At 42.1% G+C, this 20,091-nt stretch overlaps 2 protein-coding genes across 4 annotated transcripts; one reads left to right on the forward strand and one right to left on the reverse strand.

Annotated features, from left to right (window-relative positions):
* Window positions 1–994: 994 nt before the first annotated feature.
* On the reverse strand, window positions 995–7,135 carry LOC117740083 (inactive phospholipid phosphatase 7). Its single transcript, XM_034546247.1, has 3 exons — window positions 6,802–7,135; window positions 5,890–6,641; window positions 995–2,751 (listed from the first exon to the last, which is right to left on the reverse strand). The coding sequence occupies exons 2-3, from the start codon at window positions 6,386–6,388 to the stop codon at window positions 2,363–2,365; spliced, it is 888 nt and encodes a 295-aa protein (XP_034402138.1). The 5' UTR covers window positions 6,389–6,641; window positions 6,802–7,135; the 3' UTR covers window positions 995–2,362.
* A 567-nt stretch (window positions 7,136–7,702) lies between these two features.
* Window positions 7,703–15,803, forward strand: fam78ab (family with sequence similarity 78 member Ab). 3 transcript variants are annotated; one of them, XM_034546248.1, is made up of 3 exons: window positions 7,703–9,000; window positions 9,086–9,389; window positions 13,597–15,803. In XM_034546248.1, exons 2-3 carry the CDS (start codon window positions 9,127–9,129, stop codon window positions 14,120–14,122), a joined length of 789 nt encoding a protein of 262 aa, XP_034402139.1. In that variant the 5' UTR covers window positions 7,703–9,000; window positions 9,086–9,126; the 3' UTR covers window positions 14,123–15,803. The 3 variants fall into 3 exon arrangements, with proteins under 3 accessions (XP_034402139.1, XP_034402141.1, XP_034402140.1); XM_034546250.1 differs by having other exon boundaries at window positions 7,739–8,256; XM_034546249.1 differs by having other exon boundaries at window positions 7,739–9,389.
* Window positions 15,804–20,091: the final 4,288 nt, after the last annotated feature.

A 20,091-nucleotide genomic window follows, 5' to 3' on the forward strand; every position in this document is an offset into this window, starting at 1 on the left:
ATTTTTTAGGCAGGTATTGTCATTGAGTTCCTTAAAATACATTTGAAAGAAAGGCTTTCATTATTTGGGAAGCCTTGATATTTGTAGGTGGTCACAATCTCAATAGGGGAACCTCCTGAAGATGTGATGCCGGTGAGAACTGCTGGCACCTTTGTTTGTTTTTTGTGATGAAAGAACATGGCCTTGGTTTTGTTTACCTTTAACACGTGTAATTGAGGTAGAACAGGTGTGACTGAATAGTGTCAAAAACAGACGGCAGATGTTTAAAGGTCAGGGCAAAATTGCTTGCACAACAATATACAATGCTATCAACAGCATAAAGATGGACTTTAATGCATCAACATTTTGCTCATTTACATAATTAGTGAAAAGGGTGGGTCCTAAAACTAAATGTTGTGGCACATCTTTGGTGACATTTGGAAAACCGGAGGACAAAGAACTGAACTGTACACATCTTTGATTAATGCATGGTCAGAGAAAGAGTCCTCCTTTCAGAGCACACACCATTGGCCTTGTTTCCTGTCTCTCTTCTGTGGCAAGAGTTGCGTGACAGGAAACTAGTGTGTAAGGCTGTTTAGACACACAGACTGAATTACCTTCTTTTTTTGTAGTAAGAAATATGCATTTTCCCCTTCAAGAAATGTATAATGGCCATGTCAGAGCTGTCTCGTGACTTATAGGGTTTCCCACTGTTTTATTCTTTTGTGATACTTAACAGTCTATCTGATTATTGAAGCAATCATAACAATTTGTTGCAGAAAGCAGCCTAATAAATAGGCAGTTAAGCTTCCGATAGCCTTTTGCAGATTCATTAACATTTATCAAATTATGTTTTCCTCATTCAACTTCAGACACAAATTTCAATTTAAGACATTTGTTGCAGATTAACAGATGCAAAACAACACCTCACACCCACACCATTCACCCTGAAAATGAACATTAAAACAAACAATGTACCTCTTCTTATGTTAAAAAAAAAAAACACAAAGACATCCACGTTTTACTGACAGCCCGCCTCATTTTTATTAATGCTGGAAAAAAACAAAGTACAAACATGGCATACAGATCCCTGTACAGAACTATGAAAACTAATGTAGGCGACAACAAACTGTATTTACACATCAAACCACAAAAAAAAGCTTGCAACAAAAAACCCAGAAGTTGTTAATCAAAGGTCCATAAAAAAAATGTGAAAATAAAATATTATTTGTTCAATCGGATATTTCTAACTGATATTTTTTACTTTGTATGCCAATATTCCCGCACGCACTCACGCACACACACACGCACACACACACACACACACACACACACACACACACACACACACACACACACACACACACACACACACACACACGCTTCAGTTGTTTTTTGGGGCACACAATCAGCATTGACCATAAATAAGCATCTGTTAGGCTGATGTGCTGACTACAGCAGCATGAATTGAAAGAGCTGAAGAGAAATATCTGCTATAAAAAAACCCATTAAATTCATTAAAGCATAAATGGCACGTTATAAGGAAATGATACTTTACCCCCATAAGAAAAATATTAAATTTTTTCGTGAGTGTGACATTTCTTTTACACAAGCAGCTAAATTCAGTGTCATCAAAAAAGGTTCATATTTGATAAACATTCGGTAAGAAGAACAGAATCCCCTCAGAGATATACAAACATAATAGTCATGCCAAAGAAGGAACAATGTGGGATGTCCAAACAACAATCATTTTGTATATTTTAGTAGTACATCCAATATTATAGCCTTCCACCATGTAGTTGAAGTATATCAGCATTCCAAATAAGAAAAACACAAATATTCAAAACAAAAGAGAAAAGAGGAAGAGGTAGCAGGGAAGGAGGACGTAAAAGGAAGTAAGATGGCAAAGAGGAAGAGGCACACAGACTCAAGAGATCATTTGTTGAATAGTTCAGTTATGGATAAATGGCGCCAGCTTTCATACTGTATAATCATCACAAATCGAAAAAACAACAACGAAAAACAATCTTTCAAAATCCTACATTTACATTGTCACCAAATTATGAGCTTGCAGTAGTCTTAGTTCTCCTTTTATCATTAGTACTTAATTGGGAGCCAGGAGCAGTAGAGGCGTGTTTTAGTACTAGCTACTAGGATTCGTGAAGCATTATGAATGTTTCGGGATGTCTTGTGACCTGCCTGTCTTAGATGCTACATGCAAATCCAGCATCGGATTCCTAAATATGAATGCTTCTCTGTTGACACCCTGCAATAAGAACTTCAAACCCTTACAAAAATAACTTCATCAGACCTAAGTCCTTGACATTGTGAGGTTAGTGTATCAAATAAGCCTTGTGTGCGAGCATAGCCTCATATCAAAAGCTCAGAAAAAGGGGCTCCAGCTGAGCGTGCTGATGGAAATAAGATTCTGACAGGTGCTTGATGTGAGCCACACCGACTCCATCAAGCTAAAGTGGAGCATGCCCAGCGCAAAGCCACACACCATATCAGTTAGGTGGTGTTTCCCCAGCAGCACCCGGGACATGCCCACCAGGAGGGCCCACAGCACCAACAGGATGCGTAGCGGCACAGCCAGGACCAGGTGAGACAGCAAGAACTTGGAGACCATGGCGGCCCGGCTGGCGTGAGCAGCAGGGAAGGAGTAGATGTCCATCGCGACGCAGTCCATGAAGCCCGGCGCCATCTCCCACGGTCCTCTGCGCTTCACCAGCCTCTGGAGTCCAGCCACCGTCAGGATGTCAAGAATGAGGGCTGTGGAAAAACGGCAGTTATTATAAAGGCAAAAAATCATTTCTGAAAGGCTATAAGCTAGACAATACCAGTGGTGGAGGATTAAGACTTAGTTTTGATAAATCAGTCAACAATACAGGAAAGAACAATCGTGATAAGAGTATTATACAGATAATTAACATCTAAGAGTAACACACTTCCTCAGTGGACAGCATTTTATATAATACAGCGAATCTTCAAATAAAGCATGAAAAAACTATAGTACATGTCCAAACAGATATCGTGGTGACCAAGAATAACCAATCAGGCATACAATACTGTCTAGCATTTGCTTTGAGTCCACATACCGGACATTTGCAGAAGCCTTTTATAGCTCCATGGCCGTCCCAAAAATATCCCTCCCATTGCTGTCTTTAACTTCTGTTCAACGCTGCCATCTCTATACACACTCAACCAGCCACGCGCTAAATCACTGTCAGTTGTCTGACAAATTGATTATGCTGGCCTAATTCTCATTCCAGTCCTCCACTGGCTGTCGTAACAGGGCCATTGCTTTTTCACTTCTATTCCAGTTCCTTAAAGACAGGCCAGTGAGGAGGAAGAGACATCTACATGCCAAAGGAAGAGGTGAAGGGACAAAAGAGCGGTGGGCAGACAAGTTTAAGAAGTAAAAAGTGTTCAGGACATAAGCGAAGCAGACTAGGGAACTGATGAGATGCGAGTGAGGACTTTGCCGCAGGGCCCAGGTGAGGTGAGCCAAGCAATAATAATGAATGTTATCAGCTGTAAATCCAAGCCTGTTTGCGGTGCCCCTTCAACTGACTGATTATAGAAGGGATTATTGTGCAGAAATCTGTTTTTTTGCTTTTTGATGTTTTTTGGCCACGAAAGGTCCTGATCAAGATGGTTGTCCTGGTGGTGTTAAAAGAAAAGTGTAGAAAAGTTGTACTGACATTTTAGCAAATTAAAAATCAATATGGTGAACTTTAAATGTGTATTTACACATCCAGCACAAATGGAGCAACATGATCAATCAATTGGAGTCTTGTTTGTGTCTTTCTGATGGAAGTAAATTCCCTCTCTTTTTAGCTTTGTTTTGGTCTCCACCAACTCCTGTGCACATAATCTGTCTCTTTAGCTGCTAAATGCTCCACGTGTTCCCCAGCTAGTCACACACTTTATTGGTTTGCCGGTGGGTGATCGACAGGCAGCACACGGAAAGGTTTTTAGAGCTTTTGCACTGAAGAAAGTTGCCTCCTGTGGTTAAAAAGAGAAGACAAGAGTAGTGAGAGTGATCCAAAATGAGACAACGATACTGATTGGCTGATAGTTCTCTGCTTTGTCACCACAAGTGTTTCCTTTCACATTCAAGTAGTAATAATACAATAATAATATTGATTATAGCCACTTCAATTATTGCTGGATTCTTTTGCTAATAGAAAGTTTGGAACTGCACACAGGTAAGAAACTCTAAATATATAATGATGACCTATCTGTTTCATCATGCATAATGAAAAGGGAATTAAAGACAACAGCCGTGTGATGTCATGTCTGTTTGTTACTGTCATCATCCACGCAGGCCTCAAATCCAGGACAAGGAGTATTCAGAGGACTCTCGGTATTGACTCACTTATCTGATCTCATGTGGAGAAGCGACGGTAGTGATGATATTGTTGCAATCACTTCTGCATACCTGAAGCATCTACTAGTTGGCTAAATGTTTCCTTTTTCAACGAATATATATTTGGAAAAACTGAGTTACAAAGAAGAAGAAGAGGAAACCAGAAAACACCAAACAGAGCTGCACCTCGGTTGATACGGATGAGGACATCCTCTGCAGAGTCTCGGACATGTTCAGTAGTCTTGGAGACAGTCATTTCAAAACACTACATGGGAAATATTTCTGCACTGCACAGTTTATACGCTGATGGCAGTAGACTGAATTAAACCAAATCTGTCCAGACAGTCCAGTCTGAGCTGATTACTTTCCTGTTGGGTGAAAACAAAACTGAATTTCAGTCAGTTAAATATGAATTATCCCCCACTGTTCAGCATGTTAGTAGATTTTCTCCTGACAGAACGCAATAGACTATAAATTATCCTGGACCGACAAATAATCAACAAGCATTCGGGGCTGAACAATGTCCCAAACACAATGCAACACAATTTAGTGTCCTAAATCCAGAGACTTACTGGCTTCCAATCAGAGCTTCATGTAGCCACAGCCAGGAGATTTGTACTGCTCTTTTGTCATTAATCTGTGTTTTGGTCTGTGTGTGTGTGTGTGTGTGTGTGTGTACACTTGTCTGCAACTCAGCAGAAAATACTACCTTTAGATATATTTGTCATTTGGAGGCAGTACTTTGTGCATTGCATCTATGGTTACATTACATAATCGTAAGGTGTAACGCATAATAAGAAGTTGCATCAACACCATGAAAAACACATGATAAAAACCCTCCCTTTAATACAACATATTGACTTTACTGAACAAAAGTGACACATGTGGACATTCTGTCTTTTACAAAATCTGAATTTGCTGATTTTCTCTTTTTCTCTGTTGCTGAGGGACAATTAGCACAATGTGTGTAATGTGACAATCAGAACAATGATTAAGGATTAGGGACCATTTGGTATCATTAAGTTATCAGTTTTAAAACACAAACTGGTACCACTTTCTAACAAGCCATACCTTATATTTAAAGTTTTACCTATAATGGTTTTATAATGTTAAATAAATAATTCATCAATACTTTATAGAGCACTAATAAATCAGCCATAAGTTCAATCTTTAGGTGGTCATGTTGTGGAGACCTGTTTAGCATCCCAGGATCTATGAGGTGTGTACAAAAGATGTATTCATAATTGAAAATACAACTTAAACCCTCATTAAAAATGTATGTGATTGTATGGCAGGAGCATTGTTTGCAGTTACAACACAGTGGAGAATGACACGGCTGGATTTCATCAGCCAACCTTTACAAGTGTTACCAAGACAGGATGTGAATATGAGAATTCTCAGCCGGAAAAGGGAAAGCAGATTGTGAACGCATGTCATTTCTAGTGACTCGCTCCTCCTGTGCGGTGCATTCTGGGTACCGAACTGCTACTCAAGTTGTTAGAGAGATTTTAGATGGTGAGTGTGGGTGTGGCATTTACCAAGCAGCAGGTTGACCAGCACCTCTTGCCCTGCCAGAGTGTTACTCCTCGCGAGACACACGATAGTGCCAATGATCCACGTGATGCCGTGCCCCGTGAGCGCTAACAGGGCCACCATGGAGCGGCAGCCTCCCCAGGGGGAGGACGTGTTGGCGCACACCCCCATGCGCTTGGACATGCAGATGTCAATGGCGAACAGGGAGTTCATCGCTATCCCCTTGAATGAAGGGTTCAGCAGCATGCAGTCTTCCTCCGGCATTTTGCCCGGCTCTCTCTTGTCCTTACTGCCACTGTCGGTCGGTTCTTCACTCGGCAGGCTGGTTTGGTGCTTGATCGGACCCGGTCGCCTCGCGCCGCCTCGGCTCTCCGAGGGGCCGCCGACGCCACTGCCATTTCCGCCGCCGCCGCGGAGAGGCTGGTTCAGGGATACGAACTCGGGTCTCGTCAGGACGTTGTTTCTCTCCCGAGCCCTCGATCTCACATTGTAACTCGAGGGCATGTTTTGGATGGGGCCAAGTTCTCCTCAAACCGATTTCCAATCTCCGGAAGATAATTCAAGTGGTGCGAGTTCACCACGACAGTGAAACCTCCCAGGATAAACGACACAAGTCCTCCCCCCTCCTGTGGCCTTAATAGATATATTTAGACCCAGTGGAATGTGCGATGGCCATGCTGTTTATACCGCAACCCCATGCACGCTGGGAGAGTCTCTTGAATGGCATCTCGCCTCGGCCAATCCAGTGAAACCCGATCTACAGCATGGAGATAAAATAACAACATGAGCATCTCGTTACGCCACAGCATGGCGCAACCACACGGCGAACAGGTGCTTTTCGCTGCGCGTATCGCTGACAACACAGGCTCGGTGTCGGAAATGTGCACGAAAATACGCAATACACGGTGTCATCTTACCAAGCGGATGATGAATATGAAGCACAACGCATCGCTCTAAATCATAACACCTCTGATATCCAGGCAGCGAGGACACGGGGGGTGGGGCGGGGGGATGGGGGGATCCAGCACAGAGCGACTCAGGCAAAACATGAAACGGTTAACCGTCGGCCGACATCATCAACAAAGGGCGAAGACGAGGCAGCCCAGCCAGTGCAGCACTCGGCACTTCCGTGCGGATTTGACGTAGTTTACGCATAAACCCGATTCCACCTCTGCAGTGCGCTCTGCTGAGGAGCGGAGTTCTCCAAGGTGCTTAAACAGACAGGAGCAGGACAGAGGAGCACCCTGTTATGACGTCAGCTTTATTGAGACAGGGGGGGAGGGTTGCCAACGGGCTGCAATGCTCCTGAACACACACAGCTAATAAAAAGATCAAATCACACCACATGATCAAAACACGATAGAACAATAGAACATATTGATTCTTTTTGTCATTTTTTTTTTGGACAACATAGATATCCAGACCTGCATCTTAATTGGCATGAATGTTGAGGGCAATTACAGTTGAATATTAGCCATCTTATAATAGGACTATACGTATAAACAAACATACAGGTAAATAAAATACACGAATAAGTTCATAATATTATTTATTTATCCCCAAGTTAATTATTTAAACGAATGTGATCAAGTCAGTAATTCACTGCTACACAAAGACTATAGCCTTTGATAAGGCTATAATACATTATTATAATTATTATAACGTGCACATGTGTAAAGGGACATACGTCAAAGGACAACGTATCCTTTTCGACATCCAGAGGCTCGCAGCCTAGAAAGTGGTTTGAGGTGAACTCCTAAAATGTGTATAATGTTATCCTCTTGTTGGCGCCTACATTTCCCAGCATGCCTGCAGCTCAGAGCGGAAGTGTCGCCTCAGAGATACTTATAAAGCTTGCTTCCCAGGCAGCTGAAATAGACCAATACGGAGCGGGGTGAACCTGCCGTGGCAGCGATGGGACGAGCACGGAGAAATGACAGCTTGGGCAGGAATTTGGGCTGAACTGCATCCCATCACAGACAGGGCTGCAACTGTCCGCTCGGTCCAACTATGTGACAGCTGGCATTTTCTCCCTTCCGAGGCATTATAGTCTGCTTTTAAAAAATAATAATTTAAATCTAAGAATGGATTCCGTTGAAATTGGTGCTAAAGTTGACCCGGCGGTGTCCTTTGGATGTTGCAGTGCTCCGTCTGAAACTGGACTATATTTCAGTGCTTGTGGAAGTGCTGCCTCTCTCCGTGTGGGACGGTGAAATAATTTGCATCTGTAATGACGGGAGCGAGTGTGAAGGAGATACCGGAATCACCTCTCGGACCGACGAACTGTGTGCGCCGCCGTTCACTCTGAATTTCTCCAGGATTTCACCCTGCTGCTACAGACACTGGATACTTTCCAGTGCACTGTTTTATAGGTAGACTTTTTTTTTATTTTATTTTATTTTTGCATGTTGTTTTTTGTCCGCCCAAAATAGACCATAGCCGGTAATCCACACGTGTATTACAATCGTTCAGTATAACGCGCTTAAATCGTCAAATTACACTTTTTGTTGTATTGTGTGGAAGTGGGGCTATTGCGGATTAAATGGACATAAGGCTGCTCCACATAATATGAACGTCCCCTCTGAGCTGCCATTAGTCCTCTATAACTGTCCGCGTGCACTGGTCCAGCACAACATTTTTGATTATGACTCTTGTCACCAGCTGGGCAGAGAGCATTCACCTTTGAATAGCTGGTAATGAATGACATAAAGAATCACACAAAAGATAATATGACGCCAAGATGTAACATTAGTAGTATTTGTTAATTATTTAGCTCATAATTAACCGGAGCCTTTTACGCGCACCTCTCCAATGGATGCATGTCGCCAAAAGGTCAAGTCCTTATGTGATAAAAGCGCATTAAGGAGGCGATGACTTGTAACTTGACCGCATGAAAACATCATTGCACGGATAAAGGAAAGTTATTGTAGCTGTACTTGTTTGATGAAGTTGCGTTTACGCACCGGAAAGCATGCGCTCAACAAATAGGAAGATCTTCTAGGCCTGGCTTCTACTTCTTTTCTGAAAGTAGTTTTGCATCAAAGATGCATGGCTTTTTTCCCTTTTTTTTTTTTTTTAACGAGACCGTCTGCTATGAATAAGCACTTTTTAATCTGGTAAGCTTTTCTTTCTGCAAAACATGATGTGGATCCACCTGGTGTGATTTTCTTGCTGTTTCCATGCGTCTTTCTTCTTCTCCAGACCTCTGGACGTTGTTGTGGATTGTGTTGCTATTTAATGCAATGGGCTGTATCCAGAGTATCAGGTGTAAGCCCAAGAGTTTCCGAGACAGTATCATCGTCCTGGAGGTGAACACTTCCATCGACCCCAACCCCACCAGCATCGACGAGTCATCCAGCGTGGTCCTGCGCTACCGGACACCGCACTTCCGAGCTTATGCCCGGGTCCTTGTGCCGCCAGTCGCCAGTAAAGAGACATGGACCATTGGCTGGATTCAAGCCTGTAACCACATGGAGTTCTACAATACGTATGGAAACAAAGGGATGTGAGTATCGTGGGCTCTTCTCTTGTTTGTTTGTTTTTTTGTTTGTTTTTGACTGTGTTCAACATCATTAGGTGATGGGCAGACTCAATAACAAGGCATTAATGAGAAATATATATATATTTTTAAATGAACATAGTTCACAGTTATAATAATTACAACTGGTGAATAAAGTATTTAAAGCTTGGTTCGGTTTATTTGCTGTAACTGCCACTCCTGCCACAATTCAGAACTTCTTCTATTAATCAGTTAATTGTTTGTTCTATGAAATGGAGAAATGGCAGTCAAGACGTCTCAGCGCCATGGGGACATCTTCAAATGTACTCATATTATCATAACAAAGAGCATGCAGCAACTCATGCTGGACGCTGAGAATGAGCACAACTTTTTACTTTTAAATGACTGAAATAATAAATCTGTTATCAAAATAGTTTCAAAATAATTTTCTCTTGATCGACTAATCAATTAATGAATTTACAATTGAAGCTATAGTTAATGAGTTAATAGAACTACACAGATCATTTCAAGTTTGTTCATCACACAGATCATACGTCTGTATTCATAAATGGAAAAAAATGGAAAAGTAAAATAAATTGAACTGTCTGTAAGTGAACTTTAATGTTCACTCAGTAGCTGAGCTATCTTCAGTTTGTGGGCTTGTGGCTGCAGGCCACTTCAAAACCTGACAGATATGAGAGCAGGACATTGTGATGGAAAATAATTGCTATGACCTTTCAGATCCCTCCACTTGTCAATACACAGTTATCTTGCACCAGCGGTGACAATCATGGGCAAAACAATCTTTAAGAAAAGATGCGTATGACACAGATAATAGGCCTCGTTCTCATTCTTTGTCCCTTTCTTTTTCCAATGAGTGTGTATGTGTGTGAGTGCCATATTGGTACACACGTTAGAAAAGTAGCATTCTTATATCCTGCAGCAGGCAACCACAAGCTGAAATGTACCCATAATACGTGTTATCTGTAGACATTGCAGCTGCACGTCTAAGATTAGTGACGCAGTCCCCTCCCCAACACCCCAAACCCAGTGTACATAGTCCTATGTGTGTGTGTGTGTGTGTGTGTGTGTGAGAGAGAGAGAGAGAAACAGAGAGAGAGAGAGAGAGAGAGAGAGAGAGAGAGAGAGAGAGAGAGAAAGTCCTCCATTACTTTCCAAAAGTCCAATATAATCAATGACTTTTGTAAACTGCATTTGTATTTCTTTTTTTCTTTATCCAAGCTTTAATATTTACTCTTTTATCTTGTATTACCATGCTCTTTTGTTAAGGTTTGTTAGTGATGTATTGTTCCTATGAAAGGAACATAGACTCATTCAAAAACGTCTAATTTTGAAACACACTATAGAGAAGAAATAGACTTTGACGCCCAAAACATAACATTCGAGACAGTTACTAATACCCAGTGTTCTGTCGGCTACTTGGACTCACACTGTAGCTTCTCTCATCTTTCAAGGTGTAACAGAGTCCTTTTGAGATGTATTACCTACACAACCAACGGGACGCAGCGTAGCGTGTACTCTGTGAAACCGCTGGCACAGGAGCAGTTCATTTGAGGTTAAATGTAACTTTTTCAGAACAATCTTTCCGATAGTAATCATGCAATTTCACATATGATAGATACATGCTTAGAAACAAAGCTCCAAACGCAGGAAATACATCAGATATACATCAAACTTATCACAAGCCGAAAATAACCATCATCTATGTTCTACTCCACTTAAAATACGTACTTTCAATATCATCGTATACCCCAGTATTAAAGTCCACATTAAGGCCACTTTTGAAGCCGCTCTTAGGATGCGAGAGACGATTCTGCTCCCACTGCTGAGACTCTCATACTAAGTAGTTTCTTTGATGGCAATAAAGCTTCAGCGTGCTGTAATTGGACAAAATGTCTGAAGACGGGAATGTGGATGATTTCTCTGTTGGCTCTGGATGATCTGGATTCTGGACACATTCATCACCTCTCCTCCCTGTGTGTTGGAGCCCGTCCTTTTTAGAATGGTTTTACTGTGGTACAGCTTTGTATGGTTGAGCAGGATGTGTGTATTTATCAACTGGCATGTGTGGATTACACGAGGCGTCTTGTGTTGCCCTAAAAATGTCACGCTGCTAAAAATAGGAGCCGTGGCAGAAGTGAAACAAAAAGATTAATGAATATCGGTTGTTACAGTTTGATACAATTTGCAATCGCAGTAATGTTTCTTAAAATGAACGTGAAGGCTCGACGTGTAAATTAATATTACAGACTTGGTAGTCTACACACAAGACATACACGTGGTGAGGCTTAAACACGCTGTAATTGATTCATTAATTGCATTGGCACCCTCTTTCTTCCCTTCTACTCCTACAAAGTTGATCCAATCGTCGCCATCTGTTATTACGCCTCATCAACAGAGGTCTGATCCTCTAAAGTCTTAAACTGTTTGCCTGCAACATGCAAACGAATGTGTCGGCAAAGTTGCAGAAACAGGAAATGAGCGTTGTTTCCATGTCGCCCCATTTCTCAATGAAACCATTTGTACAATGTAACATGATCCAGAAGTGTTTATTTGATTTTAAACTGGTTGTTATTTAACACCATGAACTATGTAAAAAAAAAAGGGAATATTGTTAAAAATATATATATTTTATACAATTGAACTTTCAGTGTTTCATTTAGTCCGGTCAAGTTTACAATGAATCAATCATATATATATTTGGTTGGTTGATTCATTATATATATATATATATATATATATATATATATATATATATATATATATATATATATATATATATATATATATATATATTTGGGACTCATAACACTGATGTCAGATGATTACATTTGAACTTTCAGTGTTTCATTTAGTCTAGTCAAGTTTACAATGAATCAACCATGTGTCCATTATTTAGTAAACTATTTCAACCACAATATGTGAAACTAACCCTTTAAACATATTTTATATATATATATATCTCTATCTGGGGTTCACTCACAACACTGATGTCAGACCATTTTGATGTGACAAAGCAGGCAGTGAAGACAAAAACAGGAAGTGAGCCGTATCGCTGCAATGCCTTCTCCACTCATGAGTAAAGTTTCTCAGCGGTGTGCAGTCGGCTCTGCTTCACGTGCTCACCGTTAAAATATCGTCTGAGTTCCTGACAAAATGGAGAATTTCTACAAAATTGTTTTGTCAGTTTAGAGGATTAGGTGAATTTTTTTTCAGAACAGAACTGTACACACACACACACACACACACACACACACACACACACACACACACACACACACACACACACACACACACACACACACACACACACACACACACACACACACACACACACACACACAAGGGCCAGCCATTATCATGCATGACATGCTAATCTCACCCCCTGGGTGAATACATAAATCAGAATGTGAGACCAGGCCAAGCAGGCAGGAAGTCACGTGGCGGGGGATCTCACTGTTATCTCGTCCTCAGTGAATGAAAGGTAATCTCATTCCTGCTGTGGGCAGAACATCCACAGACAGACAGTCCAGAGGTGCCGGGTCACTTGAGCTGTTCAGTGCCGCCTGCTGTGTGTGTGTGTGTCACAGTATTTTATTTGTCGTATTCTATTTTTTTTCTGCGGTTATGAAATTGGCCGGAAGATCCAACTGTGAGGCTTTGAGTCATTTCCTTGTGTCTGTCACGTGTTGTTGGTAATGACACCAAGAAGGAGACTTGTCAAACTATTAAGTTGCAATTTCTCCGCTATTATACAAAGAGGATGAGACTGGAGAGCTTTTTACGCGAGGAATCCAGAGACACATTTAAAAGATGGTTTATTACAACTTGGGTCTTATTTTTCTACTTTTTGGCCATGATTCATATCAGTGATGAAAATGATAAAATGACATCAGATTGAAATGAGTTTTTGACAAAATAACCATCCATGTCAGTTTACAATTTCCTGGTTTAAACCTTGGCTCACTGCACTTGTGTGTGCATAAAGTTCAACTGCAATTACGCAATATCATACATTTCACAAAAACAGCTTGATTGTTGTTCGCTATCATAACTGCTAAAAAATGATGACCAAAAGTATAAATAGACCAAATGTGTAACACAATGTTATTAGCCTTTAATCTCTACAGCCACTAAATGTCTATAAGCGCCATTTCTGGGTAAATTCTCATCTGTGACTTTCAACTTCCAGGTCAAGTTGGGAGCTCCCCGACCTGCGTGATGGCAAAATCCAGGCCATCAGCGACTCGGATGGAGTGAACTACCCGTGGTACGGCAACACAACGGAGACCTGCACCGTGGTGGGCCCCACCAAGAAGGACAGCAAGTTCACCGTTAGTATGAATGACAATTTCTACCCCAGCGTGACCTGGGGTGTGCCCGTCAGCGACAGCAACGTGCCTCAGCTTAGCAGCATCCGCCGCGACCAGAGCTTCACGACGTGGCTGGTGGCCATTAACCCGGCCACCTCAGAGACACTCGTGCTGCAGACGATCCGCTGGAGGATGCGGCTTCACATCCACGTGGACCCAGAGAAGCCTCTGGGTGACAGGGCTGCGCTGAACGAGCCCGTGACCCAGGAACAACCCCAGATCCTGGGCAAGAATGAGCCCATCTCCTCGAACGCCATGGTCAAGCCCAACGCCAATGACGCCCAGGTGCTGATGTGGCGGCCAAAGAACGGTGACCCCATGGTGGTCATCCCACCTAAATACTGACCTGCTTCACTGACCAGACTGGCCTTGGATACCTTAATCGTATCATCTCTTATTTCGTCTCTTTCTTTTGTTCCTGCTCGTCACCAGCTCTCACTGCTTTAACCCTTTCCCTTTTTTTTGCCTCTATATTCTTCTCTCTTGTGTTAAACAACAACAACAAAAAAGAAATAGAGAAAAACTGGCAAACGAAACCACCTCTGAGTAAGCTCTGACCAGGTGTGGTGGGAGGGGAGGGGTGAGGTGGAAGGGGCTTGAACACACTTTTGAGACTGGAGTGAACAAACTGCAACCATTCTACCTTCAAACTGGGTCGGGTCGCACTGTGCTAAATGAAATCTTTTTATTATTTTTATTTCAGTTTTATATTTTGGCTGTTTCGGGCCAAGTGATATGGCGTTTGGGTGGATCTAAGTATTTACATGTGCACAAACCTCGTGTATGAATACCAGTTGTGTTTTTATTTATGGGCTGGGAAGAGTGCATTTAATTTTGTTTGTTGTTGCATTGGGTGACATACTAGATTTTAGGACTTTTAAAAAAAACAAAAAAAAACAACAACAACAACATGCAAGACATTCAATCCATGCTGCCTTAAGTTTACATCGCTTTTCATTGCAAACTTTTTTGCCTTAAACACAGTGCAATGCAGTATTTTTGCTCAAATCGTCCAGTCTCTTCCAGACACGCTGGTGCTGGACTGTGTGGGTTTGAGAACACGGACACGATACCACAGAAGAAGAACCCCGGGTCTGAAAGGCTTTTATGTGCAGTTGCATTTACACGACAGATGTATTGTCTCACGAGTTCAACCAGCATTACGCGTAAACACAGTTACACAACCAGTTGTGTTTCCAGTGCGTTATGCAACAGACGTGATGCTCTGTACTGATACAGAGAACACCGGTAAAGCCAACCCTCGTCCGTAGCACTCGACACAATGACGTGCGAGAGCAACTTGAGCACATCGTACTCAACAGCACTCGTCAGCTAACCTCGTTTCATTCACCTTATTCTGTTTGGAGGCATTGCCTTCAACATCAGAACACGTGTTTTCCTTCCTCTGCATCGCTTCCATCTCAGGGCCCCTTTTTCCCTTCCGTCCCGTCTCTCGTTGCATCAATCCTGTCCGACGGACTCTTTTCTCGCCACAGTGAGTAACTGTGTTTGCACCGCTCACGTCGATACTTTGATTAATACGCAGCCACACAGACAGGAGAAATAACCGGATGCTTAATAACTGGAGGATGACAGCGGCAGGATATTTGCTGCTGCGCTGTCAATCTGGACAATCCTCGACATATTTCTATTTATAATTGTGGCCTTCCTTTAAATCAATAACACCCCTTTTTCTCTCTGTAAAACCAACATCAAAACGTGTCTCTCGTGCTGACGGTAGTCATGTCCCTCATCCTCCGTCACCTGTAGTCTTCATCTGCCCCAGCAGAGCAGAGCAGGAGGCACGCATGTTTGATCCCGGCTGCTCGGTCGGCATATAGATGACCCACTTCTCTGCCCATGTGGGGGTTTGTCTCCCTTTATTTTACCGCCAGCAAATATAAGACACAAACACGCATACACAAACAGCTCTGGTCAGCTCGATATCAACATTAAATGAGATGATGCCTGCTTAATCTTTAAAAAAAAAAAAAAAGAAGAAAAAAAAAAGTGCTTCAGCTGCAAACTCCAAACACTTAAAAGCACAGAGAGAGAGAGAGATGCTGATTTTGGCATCGCGGGAAGTAAAAAGTTATTTATGCACACATTCTCTTTTAAAAATCTCTTAATGAGCTCGGTAAGTTTGTTCTGTTAAAGGCCAGTTTTTCACTTTCAGATGTTCCAAACATCTTGCTAGCTCAGTGCTCTCACCAGGTTCCCGTGTTTTGCCTCAAACCAAAGACATAATGTACGTGCAAATCTGACCTGCTCATGTATTTTACTGATCAGTAAGCTGCTGCTATTTCAGTTCATCAGCATCTCCTCACTAGCGACTGTACAACGCAAATATCCATCAACTCATTCAGCAAGTACTATTTCTACCAAGACTGAAAGGAAGAATTTGACATTTTGGGAAATATGCCTATTCCCTTCTCTTAATACCATTCTCATGCGTGTAAGCTAAGTATGAAGCTTCAGCCGACAGTTTGCTCAATTTAACGAGACTGGAAAAAGGTAGAATCAGCGGGCGTTTCAATGCTTTATGTGAAGCTAAGCGTCTCCTGGCTCTCGCTTCATATTTAACATGCAGTCACACAAGAGCTAAGCTGAACCAGAGCTCAAACATCTACCCGTCGTGTCCATCCGATGCCACAAACTGAGCTGCTTTGTATATAGACACTCCTGCTCGGCTCGTTTCACGCCTTCGCCGCGATAGCCTTCGCTCCAGGCCGGGTCGCAGGGCGAAGGGAGAAGAGGAGGAGGAGGAGGCTATTGGGGGACTGCTGTCATAATTAGATCGGCAGTGACACACTTGCATGTCCTAGATGGGCAGAACTGTGCTGAGTCTGTGTCACGCAACGCGAGAGTCGTGGTTGAGGTTTAAGTGAGGTCAAACGGCAACGGCCAAGGTCAAAGTGTTTTTTGGCTGAGGCGAGCTGTCAAAGTCATCCAACGCACTGCAGACTGTCGAGCGGCGGGTATGAAGGGTGGCAAAATTAAATCCATTTCGACATAATAGCCGGCCTAAAATAACTGTGACATTTAACAAGCCCAACTTGGATGTCAAGCACAAGTTATTTTGATGTGTGGCTTGTTTTGAACGCTCCGGCTCATGTTATAAACCAAACCCAGTCAACCTTTCACCTCAAGTCGTAGCCGTACCGGCCTCGCAGTGTCTTGCAATGACCCACGGACATCGTGGACGGTACTTGAGCTGGACTACATTTAATGACATTAAACCTTGGCACGCAGATGCGTAGCGCACTCACAACATGTGACAAATCCCATTTGAGGGATTTAGGTAGAATGAGGAGTTCCACTGATGTGGTTCTGCTGTTGTTGAGTCATGATTCTCTCTCTCTCACAAACACGGTGCAGGAAAGGTTACGTCCTTGTCATAAAACAGGGACAGAGCACACACACACACACACACACACACACACTCACACACATGTACACCCACACACCCTGGGGGGAAAGCAGCAGGCCTGGTGTGGTATCTGATTGTCACAGCAGTACATTGGCAGCGAGAACTCATTTATCTGCACGTGGACCGTCCGAACACGTGCACATGCTACAAAGCCATATGCACAAACACACCGGTTTTTACTAATAATCAGGAAGTGATACATGTTTTAATGTGAAAGAGAAATGGAAGTATTGAGGTCATCGAGCGGGTGCCTGTCAACTATCAACAGCATATATTGTAGGATTAGGGCACGGATTGTCTTCTGCGCGTCTGTGTGTGTGTGAGTGCTTGTGTGTGTGTGCGTGTGTGTGTGTGTGCGTGTGTGTGTCTGAATCTGTTGAGATGTGTTAATGATGTGTATTTTATGTTAACATAACAGAAGCACTTCATAAATGCTTTATGTGCTTCCTTTAATAAGCCACAGAAAAACAAAATGGCACATTGTTTGTTGTATGGAGGGCCAAAGATGCCAAAATTGGACAAAGCCAAAACTATGCACTCGTATATAGTTACATTGTTAGTAACTCATGAACTCCTGACATTTAATAACGGGCCTGTTTTCAGTTGTTTTTCATCATTAAATGCATCGTGCATATTTGTATTTCCAGAGAAACATTAACAATGCAAAAATTTAGCCATGTGGAAGATTCTTTGTTGTCGTTGGTTCTGCTTGTCGGGCTGAGCCGAGTGGATGAAAGTGAGGGCTGCTACCTTCACTTCTGATTATTATGTAGTTATTGAACTACCACGAAATCAGTGGATCAACACCCCTTTATTTAAATCCCACGTTCACACTCGGGATCGCCTGCCTGCCTTCATTTCTTGACTTTGACTTCTATCCCATGAAATATAAAAAGGTTAATCTTGCCGTCGTCCCTCCAAAAAGAAATCAACACAGCCCCATGTTTATTAACCCTAAATGTAGCACAGACGATAAAGTGAGCAACTTTGTGTGTTTCTCATTTTGTTTGTTTTGTTTTCCGCAGCACTGAAATAGTTAAAGCAGTTTGTGTACTTTTGTTTAGCTTTGACTTTTACACCAATACTTGAAAATGGGTCAGTTCTGGCATATATTTAAAACTGTGAAAATGCACAACATTGGGGAAACAAACCCGGAAAAAAATAGATCTAAAAAAAAAAGAAGAAAAAAAAAGAAGGTATTTTTCATGAATGAATAAAACGAACAAACTTGATCTGTTGACTTTCCTGTTTTTTTCTCAGCTTGAATATGGAGATGTATTTCTCCACTGTGACATTCAAACCGACACAAACAATGAGGCTCCTTATCCGTCCACGTCGCCTTCTTTAATGACTAATTACACTGAATGAATCTACTAGTTTCATCCAAACATGTGTCACTTCAGGGGAGTTTTCCTTTCCAAACATGTTGGTCTGCATTTTAATTCACTGCATAAATCAAAGAACCAGACAGCTTCTGAGACATAACAGAAAGAAATGGCTGAAACCCCGAGGCTACACATCCATGGCTGAGCACATGATGTACTTCTACAGCGTTGGAAAGGATGTTACTGCTCTATAGACTCTTTTTGTTATCAGCTGTGGTTAAAAGCAATGAAAGAAGATATAGACTACAGAAAGGGCATATAATAGAGTGAATGAACGAGGGGGGGGGGGGGGGGGGGGGGAATCAAAGGAGAATATAGAAAAGCTTTCAGGACTATGTTGATTTGACACACATACAGTGGACAAATAAAATAAAAAAATAAGGGAAAACCTGACTCAATGAGAGATCTTTAAATGTTAAGTATCTGTATATTGCAAACAATTACAAATAATTTAAATTCCCATTTGACATATAAACCTCAAAACTGTGACGACTTTAGAATTTATCTGCATCACCACGTATTTCCTGGGTGTCTGGGTGTCCGTGTGTGTGTGTCTGTGTGTGTGTGTGTGTGTCTGCCTCTCGGTTCAAAGATATTGACATATCACAGACGGGTGAAATAATACTCCAGTGTCCGTGCGGAGAATGTCGACTCCTCTTTTGTTATCTCTCCTCCATCTCTCATTATTGAATCATTCACAGGTATTTTCAGTCTTATTCTTTGACAGTTTTCTGGATTATATTTAAAAGATAAAACTGGCAATTTATTATATTTTTCTCATTGTCTGTTAATCCCATTAAAAGACCGATACTGACTTACCTCCCCATTGTCTGTGGCAAGTAAATCTTTTCAAATGTTAAATTGTATGAATCTGAATTAAGTCATTATTGGCATGCAATCATATGCTGAACTACAACAAGAGCAGATGAGTTATTTCCCCCCTTTCTGCCCGGCACCTCCGTTATAACTGTTTAACGAGTCCTCAAAGGATTGCAAAGTGCTCTCTTGGGTTGCTTCATGTTCAATTCATCACTTGGTATATAATATTACCACATTAAGCACGTACAGGTAAGGGCTGAAAGATAATCTTTAGTCTACAGCGTAAGCAGGGAGCTGATGGCGTCCCTTTCCGTACAGGCTCAGAGAATCACTGCAGACACGGAGGACAGGGACTCGCACACCTTGAGATGACTTTGGGATTTAGCCACGGGGTTAACAGTGATGTAGAGAAGACAGAGGTAAACTGATGGTTTACTGGTTTACTACAAATGAAGTCACATGATGTCCCAGCAGCAGCAGCAGCAGCAGCAGTCTGTGCTATCCTGGTCACATTCCTGAGCTTTACATTCACAGCTATATTTACTCGACTCGGAGTCTGTGGGTATGTTGCTGTGTCTCCCGACGTACATCCACCTGTCCCTACTTGTAATACCAAATAATTGCTGTGCCACTGTATCTCCTGGCATCAGACGTTGCTATTAATACTCGCATGCCGCAAA

The sequence above is a fragment of the Cyclopterus lumpus genome, chromosome 12 (genome assembly GCF_009769545.1).
Source record: "Cyclopterus lumpus isolate fCycLum1 chromosome 12, fCycLum1.pri, whole genome shotgun sequence".
Classification (NCBI taxonomy): domain Eukaryota; kingdom Metazoa; phylum Chordata; class Actinopteri; order Perciformes; family Cyclopteridae; genus Cyclopterus; species Cyclopterus lumpus.